At 42.7% G+C, this 24470-nt stretch overlaps 1 protein-coding gene across 2 annotated transcripts in view; it reads right to left on the bottom strand.

Moving 5' to 3' along the window:
* SGK2 (serum/glucocorticoid regulated kinase 2) overlaps positions 1-24470 on the bottom strand; it is a 68009-nt gene that overhangs the window by 33661 nt on the left and 9878 nt on the right. The window contains exon 2 of one of the 2 annotated variants that reach the window (XM_084848368.1): positions 2576-2696. The exons of the other annotated variant lie outside the window; for it this stretch is intronic. Coding sequence (XP_084704494.1) covers positions 2576-2591 — 16 coding nt within the window. The 5' untranslated portion in view covers positions 2592-2696. The remainder of the gene's footprint in view (positions 1-2575; positions 2697-24470) is intronic. 2 annotated transcript variants of the gene reach the window in all.

Here is a 24470-nt window from a genome sequence, read left to right as displayed (position 1 = left end):
GAAGTTCCTTTGAGACACCCCCTGTATCATGGGTGGGGAGCCTTTTTCTGCCCATTTCCAGTATGGGAAAGTTCTCAGGGGCTGCATTCCATCTGTGGGCAGAGCCAAAGGCGAAGTGGGTGTGACCAAAATGTGATTACCACCACTTTTAAGACTACGCCTATTTTAAGTCTGGAAACTTTGGCTGGTCCAAAATAGGGCAGCGAGATTGTTAACGGGGACTGGCCAACGCAATCATATTCTGCCAGTACTTTTCCACCTGAACTGGCTGCCAGTCCATTTCCAGGCTTGATCCAAAGTGCTGGTATTAACATTCAAATCCCTAAACAGCTTGGCGCCAGGTTACGTGAAAGATCATCTCCTCCTATATATACCAGACCCTAAGATCATCTTCAGTGGTCCTTTTCTGGGAATCCCCACAAAAGAAAGTGAGAGGGTGGCTACTAAGAAGAGGGCTTTTTCTGCTGTGGCACCCAAGTTGTGGAATGAGCTTCCCAGAGAGGCTCACCTGGCACCAACATTGTGCTCTTTTCGGTCCAAGTGAAGACCTTTTTACTTTCTTAGGCATTTTAGTTTTTCATTTTCTGTTTTAAATCTGGTACTCTATTTTAAATCTTTGCACTACTGCTAGGTTCTATTTGGTTATTATTTTTATTTTTATACTGTAGATTTGTTATTTTATAGTGTATTTTATCGTCTTCTATTTTATGGTTCTAATTGTTGTGAACCACCCAGAGAGCTTCAGCTGTTGGGCAGTATAGAAATGTAATAAATAAATAAATTCTCAGAAGTAAGCAGGAGAGGGCTTCTGCATATATACTCAGAAGTAAGCAGGACTGTATCACTCATCAGCACTTTCAAATAGCATCCCAAGTGCAGAGCCTCTGCAAGTCTATTCACAAGTCAGCAGGACTGAATCACTCAGCAGCTTCCTCCTCAGCCCTGCCCCCTCTCCCCTGCAGTGAAAAGCTTTCCCCCAGTTCAGTGTGGGCTTCAGTGAGCTTCTTCATCATCCAACAGTGAGAGTATTGAGACAAAAGACAAGATGACAGTGTGGGCTTCTTCATCATCCAACAGTGAGAGTATTGAGACAAAAGACAAGATGACACACGCTGGGGTGAGTCGGGGGGACGGGGGTGAGAACTTGATATTTAGATGGGTGGAACAAACCAATATTTAGATGACATATATGATCCAGATATGTCCCGTTTTCTCAATAAGCTGACTTGCATTTCACCAATAGCCCAAATCAAGTTTGATACATTTAAAAAAAATCCCTTCCCACAATCAAGCCCTCCACTGCAATATTTGCATGGGCTTGCTGGCTGCTTACTCCTCCAGAAAGCAGCCAGCAAGGCGTCTCAGAATAGACTACTAGTGAAACCTGCTGTGGAATGTATTTTGCCCACGTTTTGAAGTTATAAGGATAGCAGTAACAGATGAGTGCAGGCCTGATGCCCTGAGCAACATTTAAGTAGCAGGGAGTATGTAAACTAACTTGTACAGATGGAAGCTGTGCTATGGCAAAAACAGCAAAGAAACCCCCTGCACTTTGACTCAAGAACATCAAATGATCTTGCAAGTTTCTTCTAATCCAGCATTCCAATTCCATCAGTTAACAGAAATATGCCCTGGGCAGCTCAGATATCAAACCACCCCTGTTTTCCCCTGGCATCAGTACAGTGCCACTAATTATGGAGGCTCCATTGGGCTTGTCCTGAAAAATGTCCATTGATAGACCTAACATGAACTAACAAGAGGTGCAAGAAACATCTCCCAAATTAAAACAAATAGGGTTGGAAAAAAAGAAGCTAAGCACTATGTGAAGTTTGAAGAGACGTCCTTGGGAATTCAGGTTTATTGTTATGTTGGGTCAGATCCAGACTTACGTCAGACTTGTAATAAACCCATTGAAGTTGATGGGACTCAAGTAGGGCTTAAGTCTGAATCTGACCCATAGACTGCTAAGTATAGTTATTTGAAATGAGAGATTTAGAGTCAAGGTTTATTTAAAGAGTTTCAAGTACATCTGATATAGCATTGATTTTTAATGGGAGTACTTAAAAAAAAAATCATGGAGAAGGACAGAAGAAAATACCACGTCATAAAATGTTCCCCTGTCAACCTCGCTTATATCATCCGAAGGCTGTGCTTGCTACAACATTCCAGCATGGGAAGAAGGAGCACAATGTGTACTTTATCAGGTATATAGTGCAGTGAAAGGTGGTCCTGCCTGAACTCTTGCAAACGTTAGCATGGTGATGGTGCTAATGCAATTCCCACTGCTCAGTTGCGCATCAATGTGCACTAGGGATATGCAAGCAAAAACAATAATTTAGTTACTCCATTTGTTTATGTTACTGAAATTTAATTCACGTTGTTATCAATTCATTTGCTTTTTCATTAATTTTCATAACTAATTTGGAAGTAGTTCATTCATTTAGTGCAATACCTTTTTTAGGTCAACTCAAAGGTCACAAAAAATGTGCAAGCTTTGAGGATCTCCAGATCTCTTTATGAGGCAACAAGTTACAAAAAGCAGGTAGGGGTGGAATAGGAAGGGGGGAAAGCTTACTTGATGTTGAAGTCATGATGTCTGCATTGGCAGTCTTATGATGTTATGGAGGAGGAGGGTTTGCAGACATTCAGATTGGGCTCCACCAGGTGATGTGATGGTTTCAGTGCCCCTAGGACCACTGGGAACAAGAAAGTAGCATACAATTGTTGATCCTCCATTTGAGAAAACATAAAAACTGTATGTTAACTCAGAACTGTCTCCATCCTGATGGAGGAAAACAGACGTAGAGATAAACTAAGCAGTCTTTATATTAACAAAGCCAGAGATAATTTTAGCTACTGTACAAGGTACAATAAATTCAACATAAGCCAAATTGGGTAGCTTTACATAGTAGTTAGAGGGAATGAACCCTCAGAGAATAAAGTCACAGCTTCAGGTGATATAAAAAATATGTAACATGTCCCTAAGATCAGCCTCTGTATCAGAGGGCTAGAGAATGGCCAATTTAACAGCATTTTTTAAAAAGGGATTGGGTGGGGGGCGGGTCTGGGAAATTACAGGCCTAATTAGCTTAGCATCTGTAAACTGATTGAAAGCGTTATTAAAGATAAAAATAGTAAGTATATGGAAGGACAAGCCCTGCTAAAAAGAATCAACATGGCTTCTGCAAAGGTAAGTCATGTCTCACCAACCTTTAAAGAGTTCTTTGAGAATGTCAATAAACATGTGGACAGGGGTGATCCGGTAGACATTATTTATTTGGATTTCTAAAAGGCTTTTGACAAAGTCCCTTGCCAAAAACTCCTGAGCAAATTTAGCAGTTATAGAATAAGAGGAGAGGTCCTCTTATGGATCAGTAACTACTTAAAGAACAGAAACCAGAGAGTAGGAATAAATGGTAAGTTCTCCCAATGGAGGGATGTAATCAGTGAGATCCCACAGGGATCTGTATTGGGACCAATGCTTTTCAACTTGTTCATAAATAATCTGGAATTAGGAGTGAGCAACGAGGAGGTCAAATTTGCTGATGGCACCAAATTATTTAGGATGGATTGCAAAGAGCTCTGAAACAATTTCTCCAAATGGCATCAAAATGACAAATGCAGCAAGTGTAAAGTGAATCATATTGGGGCAAAAAATCCCAAAGTCACATATATGCAGATAGGATTTGAGCTAGCAGTGACTGACCAAAAAAGAAATCTTGATGTGGGCACCTTGATAAAAATGTCTACCCAGTGTAGCTGCTGTGGAAAAGGCAAACTCCATGTTAGGCATAATTCGGATAGGAATCAAAAATAAAACTGCGCATATTATACTGTCCTTATACGAATTTATGGTGTGACCACACTTGAAATATTGTGTACAGTTCTGGTCATCACACTTAAAAAAGGATATTGTAGAGTTGGAAAATGTGCAGGAAAGAGCAACTAAAATGATCAAGGGGTTGGAGCAGCTCCCTATGAGGAAAGGTTACAGCATCTCACACTGTTGGTCTTAGAGAAAAGGTGAGTAAAGGAAGACATGAGAGAGATGTACATAATTGTTCATGGTGTGGAGAAAGTAGATAGGGAGACCTTCTCTCTCTGTCTCTGTCTCTCTCTCATACAGTAATAATAGAACCCAATGGGGTCATCACATGAAGTTGCTTGGTGGGAGATTCAGGACAGATAAAAGAAAGTACTTCTTCACAAAACTCATAGTTAAACTGTAGAATTAGCTACCACAAGATGGAGTGATGGAGGAGAAGGCTATCTATGGCTACTAGTCCTGATGGCTATATGCTACCTCCAATATCAGAGGCAGTATGCCTGTGTACACTAGTTGTGGGGGAACATGAGTGGGAGGGTGATGTTGCTTGTGAGTTTCCCTTGGGCAGCTGGTTTGCCACTGTGTGAACAGAATGCTGGACTAGATGGATCTTGGTCTGATCCAGCATGGCTCTTATGCTCTTTTCTTCCAGTGTAGGGAGCCTTGCATATTTTTGTGACCTCTGAGTTGGCCTGATAAAGTTATTACACTAATATGGATTTTGGAGTTGTTCTTATGGCCAACATGGCTACCTATGTTTTTTGCATGACTTGGAATACCACATTTAACCATTCAACAGTGAGACCCTACACTGCACACCCCTAGTGTGCAGCCAATATATACAGCCAATTTATACTGCAGAAAACAGTGCCATAAACGTGGGTATGGGGAGTAACAAGGCACTGCAAGATTTGGAGCAACAACCTCCCCACAGTTTGGTCTGCACTGCCCCTACCAACTCCCTTGCTCTGCTTGTTTGGGATAGCAATGGTTAAATGAATCGAAGTGCTCATCATCCAAATAATTCTCTGTCAGGATATGCTCTTATAATACTTAAGTGGATGCAACTATTTTAAAAGATAGGCAGAAAGATAAGCCACTCCCAGTAGCCAATACAAGGCACACGTGCAGACAGAGTAAACCTTTTTGTCCCATTATTAATCCTTGTTCATATCTGCATTTCTGTGCAAAGAATATCAGAACCCCTCACACATCTTAAAGTAATTATACTGGGTAGTATCCAATGTTAGTCCTATGTAGAGTGGACCCATTGAAATGAATGAGACTTAAGTTAGTCACAAGTTACTTAAGTCACATTAATTTCAATGCCTCTACTTTACGCAGGACTAACATTGGATACTACCCAATGTCTATATAGAAGAATGAGCTTCTCTACACCAGGGTTCTATCCCTCAGCTTTATCGGGGCTGCTGCTTCTGGATTCTTTGCGGGATTAAGATCAGGTCCTTTACATGGGCTGACACAGGCTGTTTTTCAGGAGGGAGGTCTTTCTCTGCAAGCTCTATATGTTTCATTATACAGCCACTAGATGGTGCTGTGGTATAGCACAATTACGTAAGTTCACGCAGCCGTTAAAGTGGATGATTGCACTTCTAGAGAAAATACTACACTATCCCCTATCTTAAAAACCTGGGATTCAAGGTCATATAGCATGGGAGAGGCCCTGGAGGTTGACAAAACTGATGACCTGCAAACTTCCATGAGTGACCAATCACAAGCGCATGATAAAAGCCTCGTTTAGAGAAGCCCAAAGTCCTTAAGTATAAATGGAACAATATGGAAACTGGTTACACTCAGTAACAGAAGCTGCATTTTGACTCTGTCACATAGTTTTTCATGTTTATGGCATGAACCTGGGATTTCCCCAGTTGTGAAAAGTCTGCCATCAAGTATATGCAATAAATAAGTGGCTGCCCCCTCTGAAAGGAAGGGCTGGGTCAAGCTCAGACAGATTGTTTAGACCATCAGGGTGAAGTAAGGAGAACAGCTTGACCCATAGCTGTATGCTCGGTGCTTCACTCCAGCTGCAGTTTTATGTTGAATAATTTCACATGAGCATTTCTGGAACAAAGTAAAACCCCAAACTACTCTAGTCCACATCTGTCACCAATCAAACCAAGCTATCCAAGGAATGTAAGGAACATTCCTAGTGAGGGAAAAACTCCATACATTTCCACTATCAGTAATCTCATTAGCAGTCATTAATTACCATTAAAATTAGGAGCTTCCACACAACATTTGTGCAGGGAACCCCTGTGTCACACCCAAGGTAGAGGGCTAGCATTGCCTAGACCCCCTATTCAATTTTGCATAAGATACCTGTAGCAGAAGAGCATAGGAGCCCATATTTCCTTTTCCTGTTTGCATACCCACCTCACAGGGTTGTTGTGAAGAAAAAAATGGAGAGGAGGACCACCATGTAAGCTTCCTTGGGTTCTTTGCAAGCAGAAAAAAGGTGGGACATGGGGCAGCCACCTTGCTGAAGCTAAGCAGGTCTGGGACTGGTCAGTGCTTGGAGGGGAGACCACCTGGGAACTGCATGTAGCCACCTTGAGTTCCATGACAGACGAAAGATGGGATATCAATGTAATAAATAAATACACCACCCAACGTCTTTATCCACATCACTTTCTACACACTCCTTTTAACTCCAGGAAACCCCTCCTTTCTCCAGTTTTATTGTTTTATTCTCTGTGTAGTTAGGGACCTAAAAGAATGCACCATTTCCCTTTTTCTTTCTGAGTCTCCTCTTTGAAGCAGCCTTGTCATATTTAAGGCTTCAGAGATCTGCACGGCCTTGTTGGCTCCAGCTCCCCATCACAGACAGTCCAAGCAGTTCCTCTGGCCTGGCATTCAGGAAGGCCTCTTGAGTCAAGAAACATCTCCCACCCACCCCTAAACAGGGGGCTGCTCATTCCACAAGTTCACGGAAAAGTAATACTTGTGCTTTAACATCTTGTTTAATATCTTCATAAAATCATAGAACAGTAGGGTTGGAAGGGGCCTATAAGACCATCGAGTACAACCCCCTGCTCAATGCAGGAATCCAAGTCAGAGCATCCCTGACAGATGGCTGTCCAGCCTCATCTTGAATGCCTCCAGTGTGGGAGAGCCCCCCACCTCCCTATGTCATTGGTTCCATTGACGTATTGCTCTAACAGTCAGGAGGTTTTTCCTGATGTTCAGCCGGAATCTGGCTTCCTGTCACTTGAGCCCATGATTCCGTGTCCTGCACTCTGGGATGATCGAGAAGAGATCCTGGCCTTCCTCTCTGTGACAACCTTTCAAGTACTTGAACAGCGCTATCATATCTCCCCTCAGTCTTCTCTTCTCAAGGCTAAACATGCCCAGTTCTTTCAGTCTCTCCTCATAGGGCTTAGTTTCCAGTCCCCTGATCATCTTTGTTGCCCTCCTCTGAACCCTTTCCAGTTTGTCTGCATCCTCCTTAAAGTGCGGTGCCCAGAACTGGACACAGTATTCCAGATGAGGCCTAACCAGTGCAGAGTACAGGGGAACTAGTACTTCCCGGGATTTGGAAGCTATGCTTCTATTAATGCAGCCCAAAAATCTTGTCCCATGTCACCTATATTTTGAGTTGCTAGTGTGGCCACTCACACATTGCCAAAAAAAAGCGGAAATGCATCACCAAAAAAGCGGACTGAGGCTCAATCCTATGCTCGTTTAGATGGAAAAAAGGTCCTACAACTCCCAGAATGCTGAGTTCTGCATGGGATTTTTTAGCATCAAGAGGATACCCTGCTGGGGTGTGGGGCCTCAGCAGATGTCCAACCACGACTGCCTACCCTTGACACTGGCCTTGTTACCCCTAACTATGTCGGGCATCTCTACACGAGCAATTTATTGCACACTCATGATTGGCCACTCACTGAAGTTTGTGCGTCGTTTACACAATGTTGTCAATGCCAGGATGTCTCCCACGCTTTCCCCCATTTATCCTGCTTTTTAAAAGACTGGAGATAAGCTGGAATGTAAAAAACAATGCAGGATATCGCCAGTGTGTAATGCTGGCATATTGCTTTAATTTGGCCACTAGATGGCGGTGTTTCATTGAAAATATAGAAAGCCCTGGTGAGGCTGCCAAGAAAACGCATTTTCAGTTCCACCTCACTTGTTTGTCGTCTAAAGGATCCCATCCTAATTGTACCACAGAAATAGAAGCAGAAAACCCCGGTAAGGCCGTATTCTTTCCATAATGTAGAGAAGCCCTTAGGGACAGTCCTAATTAGCCTCTCAAACATGGTTCTGATGCTGAACTCTAAACCCACCCTTAATCCTAGTCCTGAACGTTTAATAAGTTATACGAGAGAGAGACAGAGATAGAGAGAGAGAGCACATTCTATTCACTGCATTATATTTACAGTTTCTCAGAAGCTGAGCGTGGGGGAGGAAATGCCAGTGGCTGGTGAAGGGATGAGTCAAATTATTCAGAATCAGTGTGGACAAATAAGGCTAGTACTACTTCAAACACCCCTTCATGGATCACTGCCTTGTTGTGGCGAAGGGGCTTGCGTAACTCAGTGAAGCCATAAGCTATGCCGTGCAGGGCCACCCAAGACGGACAGGTCATGGCAGAGAGTTCTGACAAAATGTGATCCACTGGAGAAGGAAATGGCAACCCACTCCAGTATTCTTGCCAAGAAAACCCCATGGAACGTATCACAAGGCTAAAAGATATGATGCCGGAAGATGAGCCCCTCAGGTCGGAAGGTGTCCAATATGCTACTGGGGAAGAGCAGAGGGTATTTCCAAGTAGCGCCAGAAAGAGTGAAGCGGCTGGGCCAAAGCCGAAAGGACACTCAGCTGTGGATGTGTCTGGTGGTGAAAAGAAAATCCGATGCTGTAAAGAACAATATTGTTTAGGAACCTGGAATGTCAGATCAATGAATCAAGGTAAGCTGGAGGTGGTCAAACATGAGATGGCAAGATTGAACATCGACATCTTGGGAATCAGCGAACTAAAATGGACAGGCATGGGCGAATTTAATTCAGGTGACCATCATATCTACTATTGTGGGCAAGAATCCCTTAGAAGAAATGGAGTAGCACTCATAGTCAACAAAAGGGTGGGAAAAGCAGTATTGGGGTACAATCTTAAAAATGATAGAATGATCTCAGTACGAATCCAAGGCAAACCATTCAACATCACAGTAATTGAAGTCTATGCCCCAACCACTGATGCTGAAGAAGCTGAGGTTGATCGGTTCTATGAAGACCTACAACACCTTCTAGAACTAACACCAAAAAAAGATGTCCTCTTCATCATAGGGGATTGGAATGCTAAAGTAGGAAGTCAAGAAATCACCGGGATAACAGACAGGCATGGCCTTGGTGTACAAAATGAAGCAGGACAAAAGCTAATAGAATTTTGCCAAGAGAACATGCTGATCATAGCAAACACTCTTTTCCAACAGCACAAGAGGCGACTCTACACATGGACGTCACCAGATGGTCAATATCGAAATCAGATTGATTATGTCCTTTGCAGCCAAAGATGGAGAAGCTCCATACAGTCAGTCAAAACAAGACCTGGAGCTGACTGTGGCTCAGATCATGAGCTGCTTCTTGCAAAATTTCGGCTTAAATTGAAGAACGTCGGGAAAACCACTAAACCATTCAGATATGACCTAAATCATATCCCTGATTAATATACAGTGGAGGTGAGGAATAGATTTCAGGGATTAGACCTGATAGACAGAGTGCCTGAGGAACTATGGACGGAGGTCCGTAACATTGTTCAGGAGGCAGCAACGAAATCCATCCCAAAGAAAAAGAAATGCAAGAAAGCCAAGTGGCTGTCTGATGAGGCTTTACAAGTAGCTGAGGAAAGAAGGGAAGCGAAAAGCAAGGGAGAAAGGGGAAGATATACCCAACTGAATGCAGAGTTCCAGAGAATAGCAAGGAGAGACAAGAAGGCCTTCTTAAATGAACAATGCAAAGAAATCGAGGAAAACAACAGAATGGGAAAGACTAGAGATCTCTTCAAGAAAATTGGAGATCTCAAGGGAACGTTTTGTGCAAAGACGGGCATGATAAAGGACAAAGAAGGCAGGGACCTAACAGAAGCAGATGAGATTAAGAAGAGGTGGCAAGAATACACAGAAGAACTATACAGGAAAGATCTGAATGTCCCTGATAGCCATGATAGTGCGGTCACTGAACTTGAGCCGGACATCCTCGAGAGTGAAGTCAAGTGGGCCTTAGGAAGCATTAGTAACAACAAAGCTAGCGGAGATGACAGTATTCCAGCCGAGCTATTTAAAATCCTAAAAGATGATGCTGTTAAAGTGCTGCATTCAATATGCCAACAAATCTGGAACACTCAACAGTGGCCACAAGACTGGAAAAGGTCAGTTTACATTCCAATTCCAAAGAAGGGCAACGCCAAAGAGTGTTCAAACTACCGCACAGTTGTGCTCATTTCACATGCCAGCAAGGTGATGCTCAAAATCCTACAAGCTAGGCTTCAGCAGTATGTGAACCGAGAACTACCGGAAGTACAAGCTGGGTTTAGAAGAGGCAGAGGAACTAGAGAACAAATCGCCAACATTCGCTGCATCATGGAGAAAGCAAGAGAATTCCAGAAAAATGTCTATTTCTGCTTCATTGACTACGCTAAAGCCTTTGATTGTGTGGATCACAACAAATTGTGGCAAATTCTTAAAGTGATGGGAGTACCAGACCACCTTACCTGTCTCCTGAGAAACCTGTACGAGGGTCAAGAAGCAACAGTAAGAACCAGACATGGAACAACCGATTGGTTCAAAATTCGGAAAGGAGTACGACAAGGCTGCATATTGTCACCCTGCTTATTTAACTTTTATGCAGAGTACATCATGAGAAATGCCGGGTTGGATGAATCAGAGGTCGGAATTAAGATTGCTGGGAGAATTATCAACAACCTCCGATACGCAGACGATACCACCCTAATGGCAGAAAGCGAAGAGGATCTCAAGAGCCTCTTGTTGAGGGTGAAAGAGGAGAGTGCAAAAGCTGGTTTGAAACTCAACATTAAAAAAACGAAGATCATGGCATCTGGCCCCATCACTTCCTGGCATATAGAAGGGGAAGAAATGGAAGCAGTGACAGATTTTACTTTCTTGGGCTCCAAGATCACCGCAGACAGTGACTGTAGCCATGAAATTAAAAGACGCTTGCTCCTGGGGAGGAAAGCTATGGCCAACCTAGACAGCATAGTCAGAAGCAGAGACATCACCTTGCCGACAAAGGTCCATCTAATCAAAGCTATGGTTTTCCCAGTAGTAATGTATGGCTGTGAGAGCTGGACTATAAGGAAGGCTGAGCGCCGAAGAATTGATGCTTTCGAACTGTGGTGCTGGAGAAGACTCTTACGAGTCCCCTGGACTGCAAGGAGGTCAAATCAGTCCATCCTAAAGGAAATCAACCCTGAGTGCTCCTTGGAAGGACAGATCCTGAAGCTGAAGCTCCAATATTTTGGCCACCTAATGCTAAGAGAAAACTCCCTGGAAAAGACCCTGATGCTGGGAAAGACTGAAGGCAAAAGGAGAAGGGGACGGCAGAGGATGAGATGGCTAGATAGCATCACGGATGCAATGAATATGAACTTGAGCACGCTCCGGGAGAGAGCGCAGGACAGGAAGGCCTGGCGTGCTATGGTCCATGGGGTCACGAAGAGTCGGACACGACTGAACGACTGAACAACAACAACTTCAAACACAGTTTAAAAGCTGCATATACTCTTCACTCATGAAGATACAGACTATAAACTATAAACTAGGACAAGGAGAAGAAGAAGGAAGAGAAAAAGGGTGGTGGGAAAAGCTGCCATATTCTTTAATTATACAGAAATATTTTCACATTTGCAATCACAGTAGGTGTTTGCCCAGCCAAATGCTTCCAGGAACCCCAAAAGCAATAATTCTCCTCCTGTTTACCACTCAGCAATTAACTACATTCTTGGAGAGTAAAATATGGAGGTTCCATTTAGCTATAATAGCCGATGGTTGTTGGCAGACCTATCCTATATCAATTTCTGTAGCCCGCTTGTAAAACCATTTAAGCCAGCGGCCATAACTTTTGGAAGAGAATTCCATAAATGTATTACACATTGTTCGCAGAAGTAGTTTCTTTGGCAGTAAATTCAGGATAGACAAATCTAGTTCACAGAATGATCCTGAGTTCTAGCATCATGAAAGAGGAGGAAAAACTTCTCCATCTACTTCCTCCACAATAGAATTGTATAAGCTTCTATCCCTTGGGCATGTTGTTTTCTTCCTAAAATGCCCTGAACAATTTAGCCCAGCCTTCCCCAACCTGGTACCCTCCAAATGTGTTGGACTGCAATTCCCATCATCCCCAGCTAGCATGGCTAGCAACGGCTATGTGAGCTGCTGATGGTTGCAGTTGTAGTTGAATACATCAGGAGGGCACTAGGTCGGGGAAGGCTGCTTTAGCCTTTCCTGAGAGAAAGTGCTCCAAACTCTTTATCGTTTTGGTTGTGCTTTTCTGCATCTTTTCAGTTCTGCAGTAATCTTTTTTGAGACAGGGCAACTAGAACTGTACATAATATTCCAAGCGTAGCCACAACCATAGATTTTTTATAACGGCATTACAATGCTAGCCATTTTATTTTCATTCCTTTGCTTGCTCATCCCTAGCATGGAATGTGCCTTTTCACTGCTATGATACACCCAGATGGTATTTTCCATTAGCTATCCACCATGAGTCCCAGAGCTCTTTGCCAAGTAGTCACCATTCACATCCCATCAGTACATCTGAAGTTGGAATAATTTGCTCCAGTGTGTATCACTTTGCACTTACTTACACTGAAACTCCATTGCCCTTTTTTTGCCCTTTTCATCTAGTGAAAAGAGGTTAAGACAACAATGCTATATATAGTTTGTTTATTTTTAATATATCTGCACAGATCCCACTTCAGCCAATATTTTCCTAAAATCTAATAGCAGCCCATTAATGTCAAGCATATAATAAATCATCTTTTAAAAATAAAAATAAAAGCTTACAATACAATTCCTACCTTGCAAGAAAAAGGCAGCATCAGAGCCTCATTTTTCAAGCTTCCCACCTCTCCCTTGCTCAATATCATCTGCCTCACTGCATCATCTAACCTACACTGTAAACTTCAAACAGACATCGCATCTGCAGGCTACCCAAGAAACACTAACTTTGACTTCAAGATGACTAACGGCGAGACGTCTTTTTTTCCACTGTAATTCCAGAGGAAGAGCCGTGCTAGGCTGTTATAGCAAATACAAAAGATTTTTGTGAGCGTGTGCATTAATATATTTAAAGGCCAGAGTTAAAAGGTGTATCAAAAGTTCATGTTCCTGGAAATGCATTTAAAATTGTGAAGGGACTGACCTCCAGCACCTAGAAACACAGAACAAATAATATGACAACTACCCTCTGTGCTCCAGTTGCCAGTAAGAGGAAACACTGCAGATTTTTGCGCCAAGGTCACCTTCAGGACTTGGGGGGCACAAGTGCAGTCTGATGCTGTCCTAGGCTTTAGCTCAAGTGGGATCTAACACTGCAATCCTATACACATTTACTCAGAAGGAGACCCCAGAAAATGTAATAGGGCTTACTATCAGGTGGGTTGCAGCCTGTGATAAAGCAGCCTGGTCCTCTAGCTCCCCTCCCCAACCCCGCCCTGCCCCGCTGTTGTCTAAAATTATTTCCAAACTCCCCTGTTGCCTACACCTCCTGGCTAATGCAAAGGTAAACCAGTGCTAGTATTATCAATCCTTGGAGATCTGCCAACCATCCCAGGATTTAAGATCCGCCAGGGATGCTTTGCTTGTGGTGTCTTTGAGGAATGTAGCCTGTGGGGCAACCACACATGGCAGGGCCTTTTAGATGGTGGCACTCCAGCTGTGTTCTGAGTATTGGATTTTAATGTTTTTATTAATGTTTTATCTGAATGTTTTTGTATTTATTATGATGCATTTTAATGTATATTTATGATGCATTTTAATGTATTTTAATCTCTCTGTAAACCACTTAGAGATATTTTTTAAATATGGTAAGTGGTATATAAATCTATTTAATAATAATAATAATAATAATAATAATAATAAATCCACTGTTTAGCCAACAATTGGTTCCCAAAGCAGTTAATAATTAAAACACAGTTCAATAACAAAATACAATAAAACCAAACGATACTAAAAACAAATACAAAATTAAAAAGGAATGACTCCTTCAACCACTCTCAGAAAACATCCCCAGCTATGCCAGTCTAGATAGTGCGTTTCTAAAAAGGAAAGTTTTAATGCTTCTTCTAAAAACTTGAAGCGAGTGGGCTAGACTGTTACAGAGGAGCTCCAGATGTGCTCGCTTTCTGGCACATGGAGTGCGTACTACGAATTTCATTGATATTACAATGACACATAGCTCAAGAATCCATTTTGTTCCAGAAGGCATCGCTGCCAGGAACAATGTTAAAGCCCTTGAACCACACAGAGGCAAAGGAGCCACAGAATGTACTTGCTTCCTCCTTGATTCAACTAAAATAGGCTGTTCTCCTTCACCTGGGGAAAGCATTGCCATGCCCCTAACCAGCTGACTATCCCACGAGGGTACCTTTGGACTGGCCAGTCAAAAGCCCCGTATTAATAGTTGCATTATAGGCAGATATTCAGTAGATACAGCTTACCATGTAAAAGACCAAATGATGGGGAAAACCTCTATTGAAATGTTGGATGTCACAACCCATTAAAGGCATAGAAGCTGCCTATCTGCCTCCCCCAACCTGGTGCCCTCCAGATGTTTTGGTCTTCAACTCCCAACAGCCTTGGGCAGCATGGCCAATGGTCAGGAATTCTGGGAGTTGTAGTCCAAAATATCTGGAGGTCACCAGGTTGGGGAAGGCTTGCCTAGGTGATATAGTGCTTCTGTTACCTTGATGCAGGAGCTAGCCAGCTCCTTGTTTCAGAATTAAAGATAAATTGCGTTCCTTGAGCCAAGCACTAGGTTGTCCTATAGCAGAACCTACAGTCAAACTCTACCTTTATAGTATTTAATTTTCTCACAAAGTAGTTGCTGCTGGGTTTGAGCACAACTGCAAGATTTAATACAGGACCACACTCCTGGGCCTTTAAGAGTTACAACGAAGGAATTTCTTCCACCATAGTATTGCAGCGGTAAGATTAGACACACATGCCAGCACTTCTCATTTTCTTAGGAATTTGGCACCTCATTGTTCAAGATCAGCAGCAGTTAATTCACCTAGTCTCATTAGCGGGAAGTTTGCAGCTTCCTAAGGAAAATCCCTTGGTATTTAGCAAGCAATCAGAGTAACAATTTGACACGTGAACAAGCCCTTAGAAGACACTAGTGTCTAGTTAAATTCAGCTCCAGATAGTTATTCCACTATTAGCTATTGGACCTGTTTGCCCATAATGGTGGTAAATCACAGGTTAATTAACCCAAAATTTGCCATAGCACATGCTGCCACCATTTTGCATATGCAACCTCTGATTGGGGTGATCGGAGGTTGTTATTTGACATCTGAATCAGGACACTATAGGTTAATCATGGGTTTAAAAAAACAACGGTTAACTCAACAACTAATTGTAGATTAACTGCGGGTTGTTTAACCCACAATTAACCTATACTGTCGAAGTCTGAACTTCACATAGCAACCTCTGATCAGCCCAATCAGCAGTTGCATTTGTAAAAATAGTGGCAGAACATGCCCAGCACATGCTGCAGCAAATTGTGGGTTAATTAACCCACAACTTGCCACCATTGCATGCAAACCAGATCATAGTGCCCTCACCTTCTCTCCATTAGGTTTCTCAAATAACAACTGCACTACAAACATACAGCAGTTACTTGACTGGATAGTTTCTTTAGAAGGAGTACAAGAGGGGTGTTAACAGGAGTTGATCAAATGTTTATTTTAACAATCAGGGTAAGATTATTTACCCTATCATAAAAAAAGAGATAGAGAGACTCAATAGGGTCAACCCACAGTTCAACTTTCACCTCCTGTTTTGAGAATGTGAAAGTTGAACTAAGGCTTGGCCTGCTGAGTCTCTCTGGAATTTGCTAAGCAGAATTCTAGACTCACCAAACATCTAGCTTAGAAAAATATATCAAGGGTTGCTTCAGACAGGGTTAGATTACATTCAGGATTGCTAAATTTCCCAATTACAACAACTCTACATTAAAATAGCTGAGTGCTTTGAACGCTTCAACAGAGCTGGCCCAAAACATCTTACTGCTCGAGTCAACGGATATTCCTTTCCCGTTCCATGGACTCCAGCTGATGAGACTGGCAGCTGAATCTTACTATAACACTGCTGAAGGGGCAGCATTTTCTACTGCACCCGAGGGCAGCAGGCTAGCTTAGGGGGCACATGGAAGACCATGTGGCACACACAGTTCTGCCCTCAACATCTTGCTGCTCAACTCTGCCCTTAATATCTTGCCACTGCTCACAGCAGCTGCCTCCCTTTGCCTAATGACAAGGCCAGCCCTGCACTTCAGAAGTACTATAGAAATACTGGTCACTACTACCACCATCATGCTGTGGATTAACCCACCACCACCAGGATAGGAAGAAGGCTCTCTTCCTCTCTTATAATACTGGAACCCAGGGTCATCCAACAAAGTCAAATGGTAGGAGATTCAGGAAGTACTTCTTCACACAGTGCACAGTTAAGACTACGGAATTCACTTCAGAAAGATATGGTGACAGCCACCAACTTAAGAGAGCTTTGCAAAGGGAACGAGACAAATTCATGGAGGATAAGGCTAGCAATGGCTATTGATAGGTTCTGAATACCAGTTGCTGGGTAACAGCAATGGAAGAGGGCTATTGGCCCCGTGTACTCTTTGTGGACTTTCTGGAGGCATCTTGTTGGCCACTGTGGTAAAAAAAAAAATTGCTTCTCAGAACTACCATTTTACCCACAGCAACTTTTCTAAAACCACATTGCACAGCCATTTAGACTGTCTTTTGTAACTGAAAAGCAATGTAAAATATTTGCAAAATTATCCCACTCTAATGTTCTCCTCTTGTGTTTTAAATGTTCTCCCTTCCTACTTCAGACTGGGCCAGCTCCAATGAGGGGAAGCTTGGGATCTCCTCCCAAACAGTGACAGGAGCCGAGGGAGCTGATTAGCTGCCAAATATGCAAGCTGGTATGGGAATAAATTAAATAAGGGCCCAATCTACATGGCCGATTTAGTGCAGAGCGACAGCACATCAGGGTCGTTCGTGTCAGAGGATGGTGTCACCAATCTGCAGCAACCCCACAGCTTCCCTCTAGAAAAGGTGTGTTTTTGGAAAGTCTTTTTAGTTCGGAAAGTCCTTGTTTCCTTAAAAGTGGCTCCTGCGCGGTTTTGCTGCACTGTGCTCTGTCCCTTCGCATTAAATCCTGGGTGTGCCTATTTCTGTGACCTGGTCAACAGGTGGGGCTGCCCCCTTCCCTCTTTTCCCCCCATTTGCAGTAGGGCTGCTTTCCACAGTATCTAGCCTCTTTTTCCCATTCACAGTATCAAAGTATTGAAACAGTATTGTTTCAAGCATTCACAACAGCCCAGTAGCTGCTTTCCCATTCACCATATGTAGCCTGTTTTTCCCATTCATAAGAGTGCAGTAGTGCTGTTTCAGGGATTCACAATGGCGCAGTAGCTGCTTTATCTATTCAGTTTGCAGTGTGTCTTTCTCATTCAGAAAATCGCAGTAGCGCTTTTTCAAGCATTCACAATGGTGCAGTAGCTGCTTTCCCCATTCACCATCTGTAGCCTGTGTTCCCATTCAGAAGAGCACAGTAGCACTGTTTCAAGCATTCACAATAGCACAGTAGCTGCTTCACCCATTCAGATTATGTAGCCTGTTTTTCCCATTCACAATAGCACAGTATCTTTTAATCTTTCACAATATCCCAATGGTGGATTAATGGGGAAAGGTGTGGGGTAAGCTATAGGGGTTTAATTCAGTGCTTCCAGTAAACTTCTGTCAGGAGCGCCATAGCGGCCTCTTTCAGTACACTGCAACAGCCAACTCAAGACACAGACGAAAGGATACTTTTCAAGGCTTTAATCCTTTTACAACTTAAAGACTCTTTCAGATGCTAATCACCAGCGACTAAGCAATGAACAGCATAGTAGCCTATGCTCCGGGTAGGCAGTTGATCCTCGTTTGAAGGAGAATCACTTGGAGACCCTGAACTTATGGGCTAGGGAGAGATCCTCCCTCTTTCCCTTGGGTCCACGGGAGGCGGCCGTTGCTTGCGTGCCAAACGGGCGCTATGCTTCCTTTCCGCGCCCTCCATCGCTCGTCACTTCCTGCGTCTGCGTCGCGCATCTAGCAAGCCCCCCTCCTGCACTTTCTCACTGCCAGGATCACTATCTATCTCAGGAATGCCAGCAGGAGGACTCTCTGCCAGCTGCTGTGCCTGTGAGGGATGAGCTGGCTCCTCTCCCTCGGATTGCTCTTCCTCCTCAGAATCAGAACTGCTCTGGGGTTCTATCGGCTCAGTTTCTACCCTGACAACTTCCCTGAGCAGGGTAGCGTGGATTGGGATGGGGAAAAGCCTTTCTCATTAGCTGAGCAGCACCTATGGGGTTGATGACATTGTTCTAGTCCGCCCACCCAACCCCAAAGTATGGGGGGATTCAAGTGCTGTGTGATCCATGAAAGTGGGGTTTTAGGTATACTCCGCTTGTCTAGCTTTGTGTGCCCCTGTCGGACCAAAGCAATTTCATGAAAATCCAGATACAACCAGAAAGCGCTTCTCATTCTATTTCCAGGTTGATGGAGCCCAGGTCTCAAAGGCATTTCTTAAGAAAGTTTTGCTTGGAATGGGACATTGCTGGATATTTGGTGAAAGGAGATGAAAAGGGCTCTAGGCACCAAGAACAGCCAGGATAGCGAGACGGGGAAAGAAGCTAACTCCCCACAGTTTGCAAATTATTCTGGCACTTCTATTCAACAGTTGATAACCAATGCCAAAAATATTTATACAATGCCAAGCAATGGGGGATTGAGAGAAGTAAGTCGAACTGGCTTTCTCTATAATAAAAATGGGGAAGAATTGCATGAGTTAATGGAAATGAATTCAGGCATCCTAGTGACAAAACAGGATGATGATGATGACAGGTACATATTAGCTTGCTGTGTTGTTCTCCTGTTAATATTTGGATGTAATGCTATACTTGTATATGTAATACATATTTGATGTTGGTTGGTAATATGCATAATAAAAATCAAATAATCATCATCAAAGTATCCACTTCTTTCAGTTTTCAAACAAGGCCTGGGATACTTTTGACACAGCACTGTGCTTGAAAACAAATACCAGGTTTTCAAAATTCACAATGACATCAGAATTTGAATAAATAATGAACATGGGTATCACTTTCACTTCACTTTGATGTGTTTTATCCTTTAGAAGTTTTGCTTTCAGGCTTTTCTCTTTAGCCAGAAGGGTCTGAGATATACTGAGTATTCACTTTGATAAGGTAAAGTCAATGCAAATATTAATTTCCATTCCTCCACGCTGGAATTCAGCCTGGGCCTCAGACGCAGTGTGCTCAGTGAAACATATAGCCTGGGCTGTGCTGTACAATTCAAGGTCATGGGCTGGGGGATGGGAGAAGTAGAACCAGATTAGCAACTGCTTTCTATAGCTCATTTCATTCAGTTTGTTTCCCTTTTATACAGTCCAATAGCCAAAGCTATTGCATAAAAATTAAAATCCCAAATACATAATAAACACATAATATAAAATTTTAACATGCACATATTTAATATAATTTAAAACAGCTAAAACAATTAACAATAAAATACCAGAACCCATAAAACAACTGATATTAAAAGCCCCATCGTATGCCATCAAATGCCTGGGAGTACAGGAAAGTCTTAACTTGGCACCAAAAAGATGGGGGGCTGCCACTAAGAAGGACCTCTCCTTCCAAGCCTCCCTCAAATACAAGATAGGTGTAGAAATCAGTGCAAATGTCCCCTCCAATGCCACTACACTGTACAGCACAATTCTGTACATATTCTCTACAGCATCATATGATACAGGTCTAATACATGTACATTGTACTTATGGGGGCTGAAAGGATGGGTCTTCAGCTGTATGAGTCTTCAGCTGTAAACAACAGTAAATCATGATTTCCCCATCTATACTACAAGCAACACTTTTGATTGATAACTAGCCAAATTTTCTTGAGAAGAATTGCATTAACACAATAGGGGCAACCACCTTACCACCCCCACCAGAATGCCCCTGGCAATAACACAACAGGGGCATTCTGTCCCAAGAACATGGCAGTCTCTGAGAAGTGGTATCTTATACTGTTTTGTATGGTTTTGATTGTTGTGAACCACCCAGAGGGCCTCAGATATTGGGCAGTATAAAAATGCAATAAATAATAAAATAAGTGGTGGCAAGTGTTTTTTTTGGGGGGGGGTTGCAAAAGAAAGAAAAGGGAAAAACTCAACCACGTCATATTTTAAGGTAAGACGGCTTCTGAAAATTCACTCCCGCCACCCTGAAAGTCTCTGAATATCCCTTCCCCTGCTTTCACAGGAGATAAATGGTTCCACAAAAGTGTGTGTGTGTGTGTGAGAGAGAGAGAGAGAGATTGAGATTCAGCCCAGTGTTAATACACATACACTTCTGCCTGGAATTATATATGTTTTCCTCTCCCTTAATAAACACTGAATTTATTAGTACAAAATTTGTACAAAAAGTTTCCATTAATGCCTGCCTGCCACGATAAGTCTGAGTTCTGTTAGGAAAGGGTAGCTGCTGCCTTAAGATGGAATTGCGAAATTAATTCCAGGTTTGCAGGAACATGAAGTACAGGGCAGTTTACAGGACTGTGAATTGTTCAGAAATTTAGCTCCTGAAGATACTAGATAACAGTAGTAGGGTATTTTGGAGACGTGGATTCCTAGGTACAATGGAATTAATCCATCAAACATGGAAAAAAGGCTTCAATATATAAGAAACTGAGAAATTTATAGATGGAGGGTTACTCCCTCTCTTTGCATGTGTCTCAGTACCATGGGGATAGGAAACATGTGGTCCTCCAGATGTTTTTGGGCTACAACTCCCATCATCCCTCACCACTGGCTATGCTGATTAGGGCTGATGGGAGTTGCAGTCCAACATCTGAGAGCCAGTGTAGTGTAATGGTTAGGGTGTTGGACTGGGAAGACCCAGGTTCAAGTTGCCACTTGGTCATGAATCTCACTGGGTGACGTTGGGCCAGTCACTGATTCTCAACCTAACTTACTTCACAGGGCTGTTGTGAGGAGGAAGAGGATCATGTGCACTGCCTTGAGATCCATGGAGGAAAGCTGGGATATTATTGTATCAAACAAATAAATAATAAACATCACAAGGGCCATACATTCCCTACCCATGCAGTAACGGTTTGCAGAAAAAATGCCCGTATGGGCAAACCTTACATAACTCCTTTTATATGTGTCAGGAGCTACTTTCCATGTTAGAGATACTGCACATCCTAGCTCTACTGAAATGGAGTATCCAGTGAAATGTCTCATCAAGGAAAGTAAGGTTTATTTATATAGCCCTTTTCTGCAGTCACTGGACTCAAAGTGGATTCACAACAGATACAGACACAACAGTATAACAATCAAATTTATTACAAAAATAAGATAATCAAAACTAACAATCGCAAATCAATATATTACTCATTTCCCAATAATTATAGTATAACTACTAACATCACTATAATGACAGTATTAACTGGATAGTCACAATTAATTTTATCAAACTAGTAGAAAATCACAAACAGAACTCGGCAGCAACGAAAATACAAATGAGTTAAGATGTCAGTGTAATAAATGCAATAAAGATGTCAAAATGCACAGCTGAAAAGCTAAAAACTCCCATAGTCAAATACTGTAAATAAAAAAAGGAAAAAGTATACAGGGATGGCCTAAGGCTGCCAATCTTTTTACTAACCCCTGCTCCTGTGCCTTTAACAACAGCATGATCTGGAGACATTTGCAGGTGATAACACCTGTCTCCTAGGAGTGAAAAGCTTCTCCTGCTAATTTCTGCAGATCAAACTGCTATGTTAAACCTTACAAGATGCCCCCACACACAAATACAACACAATTGATTATGCAATGATAATTCATTACCACTCAAATTGCTTCACCCACAACTAAATATGTACCGAAATGAGGGAGAAATCCATCTTTTAACCAGTCTTAACCACCCTGTGGGTACAATATTGTTTAAAGGTGCTTCCACGTTAATCTAATTTCAGCCTTGTATGGTCTATTTTTCTTTTCCTAGGGCTCCTTCACACCAGGCTTTTCCTCCTATGGAGATTGCGTATTCACAGAAGCTTGTGGGTCCTGTACATGACGCAGCCCTCCTCCAGGGAACTTCCCGCTCTTTGTGAGCTCTGTTGCGTTGTTTTCCATGACAAGGAAAGTCTGGCATTTTCCATTCTCCCACCATAGAGTCGACATAAATGAGGGTGTACGGTTTAAAGTTGCTTTTATTGCAAATAAAACAGCGCCATCTAGTGGCTTTGTAATGACACATAGATCTCACTGAGAAGTTTAGGATTTTTTTTAAAGCCACGTGGAAAGGACCCAATCTGATCCCACAAAGATTCCGGAAGCAGAAGCCCTGGTAAATTGCAGGATTTGTAGCTTTGTGTGATGAAGCCCTTATTAGGACCCCTGAAGTCCACCAATATGTTCCAAATTTACGAAACAAGGGTGAAATTTCAGGTGCTCCAGCATTCAGTCCTGGGCCCTGTACTCTTCAACATTTTTATTAATGGCTTGGAGGAAGATGTGGGAAGAAAGCTTATCAGATTTGCAGATGACACAAAATTGGGTGGGATAGCTAATACCTTAGAAGACAGAAACAAAATTCAAAATCTTAATAGGCTAGAAGCCTGGGCAGAAAATAGTAGAATGAAATTTAAAAGAGACAAGTGCAAAGTTCTTCATTTAGGGGGAAAAAAATCAAATTTCGTTGTTCAGTCGTTCAGTCGTGTCCGACTCTTCGTGACCCCATGGACCATAGCACGCCAGGCCTTCCTGTCCTGCGCTCTCTCCCGGAGCGTGCTCAAGTTCATATTCATTGCATCCGTGATGCTATCTAGCCATCTCATCCTCTGCCGTCCCCTTCTCCTTTTGCCTTCAGTCTTTCCCAGCATCAGGGTCTTTTCCAGGGAGTTTTCTCTTCGCATTAGGTGGCCAAAATATTGGAGCTTCAGCTTCATTATCTGTCCTTCCAATGAGCACTCAGGGTTGATTTCCTTTAGGATGGACTGATTTGACCTCCTTGCAGTCCAGGGGACTCGTAAGAGTCTTCTCCAGCACCACAGTTCGAAAGCATCAATTCTTCGGCGCTCAGCCTTCCTTATAGTCCAGCTCTCACAGCCATACATTACTACTGGGAAAACCATAGCTTTGATTAGACGGACCTTTGTCGGCAAGGTGATGTCTCTGCTTCTGACTATGCTGTCTAGGTTGGCCATAGCTTTCCTCCCCAGGAGCAAGCGTCTTTTAATTTCATGGCTACAGTCACCGTCTGTGGTGATCTTGGAGCCCAAGAAAGTAAAATCTGTCACTGCTTCCATTTCTTCCCCTTCTATATGCCAGGAAGTGATAGGGCCAGATGCCATGATCTTAGTTTTTTTAATGTTGAGTTTCAAACCAGCTTTTGCACTCTCCTCTTTCACCCTCAACAAGAGGCTCTTGAGATCCTCTTCGCTTTCTGCCATTAGGGTGGTATCGTCTGCATATCGGAGGTTGTTGATAATTCTCCCAGCAATCTTAATTCCGACCTCTGATTCATCCAACCCAGCATTTCTCATGATGTACTCTGCATATAAGTTAAATAAGCAGGGTGACAATATGCAGCCTTGTCGTACTCCTTTCCCAATTTTGAACCAATCGGTTGTTCCATGTCTGGTTCTTACTGTTGCTTCTTGACCCTCGTACAGGTTTCTCAGGAGACGGGTAAGGTGGTCTGGTACTCCCATCACTTTCAGAATTTGCCACAGTTTGTTGTGATCCACACAATCAAAGGCTTTAGCGTAGTCAATGAAGCAGAAATAGACGTTTTTCTGGAATTCTCTTGCTTTCTCCATGATGCAGCGAATGTTGGCGATTTGATCTCTAGTTCCTCTGCCTCTTCTAAACCCAGCTTGTACTTCCGGTAGTTCTCGGTTCGCATACTGCTGAAGCCTAGCTTGTAGGATTTTGAGCATCACCTTGCTGGCATGTGAAATGAGCGCAATTGTGCGGTAGTTTGAACACTCTTTGGCGTTGCCCTTCTTTGGAATTGGAATGTAAACTGACCTTTTCCAGTCTTGTGGCCACTGTTGAGTGTTCCAGATTTGTTGGCATATTGAATGCAGCACTTTAACAGCATCATCTTTAAATTTAAAATTTAAATTTTAAATTTTAAATTTAAAAGAGACAAGTGAAAAGTTCTTCATTTAGGGGGAAAAAAATCAAATGCACAGGTATAAAAGATGGGGGATACCTGGCTTGACAATAGTATGTGTGAAAAGGATCTTGAAGTTGTAGTTGTTCACAAGCTGAATATGAGTCAGCAATGTGACATGGCTG

The sequence above is a fragment of the Heloderma suspectum genome, chromosome 4 (genome assembly GCF_057233095.1).
Source record: "Heloderma suspectum isolate Gila_16-S chromosome 4, 16-S_ref, whole genome shotgun sequence".
NCBI lineage: Eukaryota > Metazoa > Chordata > Lepidosauria > Squamata > Helodermatidae > Heloderma > Heloderma suspectum.
This window is presented reverse-complemented; position numbering and strand designations above follow the sequence as displayed.